The sequence below is a fragment of the Grammomys surdaster genome, unplaced genomic scaffold (assembly GCF_004785775.1).
Source record: "Grammomys surdaster isolate TR1022 unplaced genomic scaffold, NIH_TR_1.0 166, whole genome shotgun sequence".
NCBI lineage: Eukaryota > Metazoa > Chordata > Mammalia > Rodentia > Muridae > Grammomys > Grammomys surdaster.
The window spans coordinates 11235704-11238283 of record NW_021604614.1 but is presented as its reverse complement, the minus strand read 5'-3'; the positions used below and the strand labels follow the sequence as shown (position 1 = coordinate 11238283).

The window sequence follows — 2580 nt, the reverse complement described above, 5'->3', positions numbered from 1 at the left end:
CCGTGGCCGATCATGGGCGCGCGCGCGTCCCAAGAGCCCCGGGCCCGGGCCCGGGTCGGGCTGCGGGTGCTGCTGCCGGTTCTACTTCTGGCGCTGCTGCTGGTGGCGCTGGTGGCTCCTGGAGCGCAGGGGGCTCGGGGCCGCGGGGCTGCGGACAAGAACAGCCACCGGCGCGCGACGAGCAGCTTCTCGCAGAGCTTGAGCAGCCTCTTCGGAGAGGACAACGTGCGCGCGGCTCAGAAGGTGGGCGGCGCGCCCGCGGTCACCTTGCCGGGCCCGGAGACCGTTGGTGGGGGGGCACTCGGGCTGGGGACGGTCGCGGCCTGCTGCAGCCGGGACCGAGCGCGGCCCCCGGGAGCGCGTGACGCCCGCGCGCTACCCGCCGCGTCTCAATGGTCGACCACTATGAGCCAGGCACTGGGGACGTCCGGGTCCCCGCGCGGCCCGGCCCCGTGGGCCTTCTGCCTTCCACTCCTTGCCTCGGAGATATCTGGGCCGAGTTCTCCTTTCCAAGGAGTGATGGAGTCGGAGCTATTGCTTTGACAACCTGATCGCCTACTGTGTGTTTGGGGGTGGGGTTAGGGACTTCTTGGTTGGAGCCTTTGGTTTAGCTTGGGAGTCTAGGGTCTCCGGGACTGGGATGAGCCCCTCCACCAGGGAGCTCTCCCCTGGCTCCGCCGTGGCACCTACGTTGGGTACACGGTACTGAGAAAAAGAGAAGTCAAGATGCACGCGGTTCTTTCGCCTGTCTCTCGTTTCCTTCCTGGTCTCTGGTCTCGGGGTTGTGGAGTCCAGAGAACTTTGGGTCCAAGTTGGGGCGCTCCCTCTTTCCAGCCGGATGAGATTAGGCCGGTGACTTCCCTTGGTGTATGTGTGTGAGTGTGAAGTCCAGAGGTCAGCCTCGGGTATTCAAGTTAAGGAGTTGTCCACCTTTGTATTTTGAGACAAGTTCTCTTATTGCCCAGAAGTTTGAAGATTAAGCCAGGCTGGCTGGCCGGCCAGTGGGCCTCTGGGATCTTCCTGCTCCACTTCCCCAGCACCGGATTTCAAGCATTCTTGGGATTGTACTTGGGTCCTTATATTGGAACCCACGTCCTCATGGTTGCACAGGAAGCTCGTTATCGCCTGAGCCATATCTCCCCAGCCCAGTGACTTCACTTTTAAATACGTTGTCTTATGTTTATTTGCTGATTGTGTGTGTGTGTGTGTGTGTGTGTGTGTGTGTGTGTGAGAGAGAGAGAGAGAGAGAGAGAGAGAGAGACCTGTGTGCACATGTACCTACGAAAGTCAGAAGACAGCTTTAAGGCATCCTTAAAGTTCTCTGCTTCTACCATGTGGGTCTTGAGAATCATTATCTGCCTGTCCCTGGCTTCGAACCTTTAAACCTCAGTTTCTCTTGTCTGTTAAGTGGGGGATGGGAACAACAGTTCTTTTCTTATTGCTTGGTGCCGCTGGTTCCTTCCTGGCCCAGAATCATGGCTCTCAAAGTTCCCTCTTGATATTTCTAGGTTGTAAGGTAATTTAATTGAACATTGCTTAGTCCTGCTGGGGGTATTTAGAGTTTTAAAACATGAAAGTTTATTGGTCCTTAGCATGAGGGAGAAGGATTTTTTCTTTGGAAACTGGGCCTCTTGTAGGCCTAGAACTCTCCATGTAGACCAGGCTGGACTCTAACTCAGAAGAAATCCACTTGCCTCTGCTTCCCAAGTGCTGAGATTAAAGGTGTGTGCAACCAAGCCCTGATGTATTTTTATTTATTTAAAGACTTACTTATTATGTATACTGTGTTTTGTCTCCATGTATGTCTGCAGGCCAGAAGAGAGCATCAGATCCTATTACAGATGGTTGTGAGCCACCATGTGGTTGCTGGGAATTGAACTTGGAACCTCTGAAAGAGCAGCCAGTACTCTTAACCACTGACTGAGCCATCTCTCCAGCCCTGCCTTTTTAATTTTTAATTGTGTGTGTTTGTGTGGCCATGTGTGATTACTCACATGAGTGCAGGTGCCCACAGAAACCAGAAGAGAGCATCGGATGCCCCGGAGCTGGAGTTACTGGTAGTTGTGAGTTGTCTCACATGGGTGCTGGGAACCTAACTCAGTCCTAGGTAATAGCCGTATGAATTTTTAACTGCCAAGCCATGTATCTTTCCAGCCTCCTTCATGGATGGTTTGAGAGCATTCATGTACCAGCTGCTTAATAGTTATATAGCAGCCATGGTTTTGGATGCTGGGGACTGAACTCTCAATCTTGTGCATGCTAACATTCACTCTATTTAATAACTTTCGGTGAACGAAGAAGTTATCACTCTACTATGTAGGTGCCATTTGCTACTTTGTGGGTTCCTTTCTCTGTCCCACTCTTCTCTGCCCCCTTTCTTCTTCCCTGTAACCCCCTATCAAGAGCCTAAAAAGAGCCAGGATATGTTTCACAGAGCGCGGTATGGTGAGGTGAGGGGGTGCCTCTGCGGGCCCATGCTGAGGCATCCCTTCCCCTGAGGTACCAGCCATATGACTGGTATAGTGTAGAATAGAGTTTATTTAGGGCAGGGGAAGGGGAGGAGAGAGAGAGAGAGAGAGA

General features: G+C 53.1%; 1 protein-coding gene across 2 annotated transcripts in view; it reads left to right on the top strand.

Moving 5' to 3' along the window:
• The window catches only part of Bri3bp (BRI3 binding protein), a 14834-nt gene continuing 12254 nt past the window's right edge, over positions 1–2580 (top strand). Inside the window, exon 1 of one of the 2 annotated variants that reach the window (XM_028766225.1) lies at positions 1–243. In XM_028766225.1, coding sequence (XP_028622058.1) covers positions 13–243 — 231 coding nt within the window. In that variant the 5' untranslated portion in view covers positions 1–12. The remainder of the gene's footprint in view (positions 244–2580) is intronic. The other variant, XM_028766226.1, reaches the window with a different exon arrangement.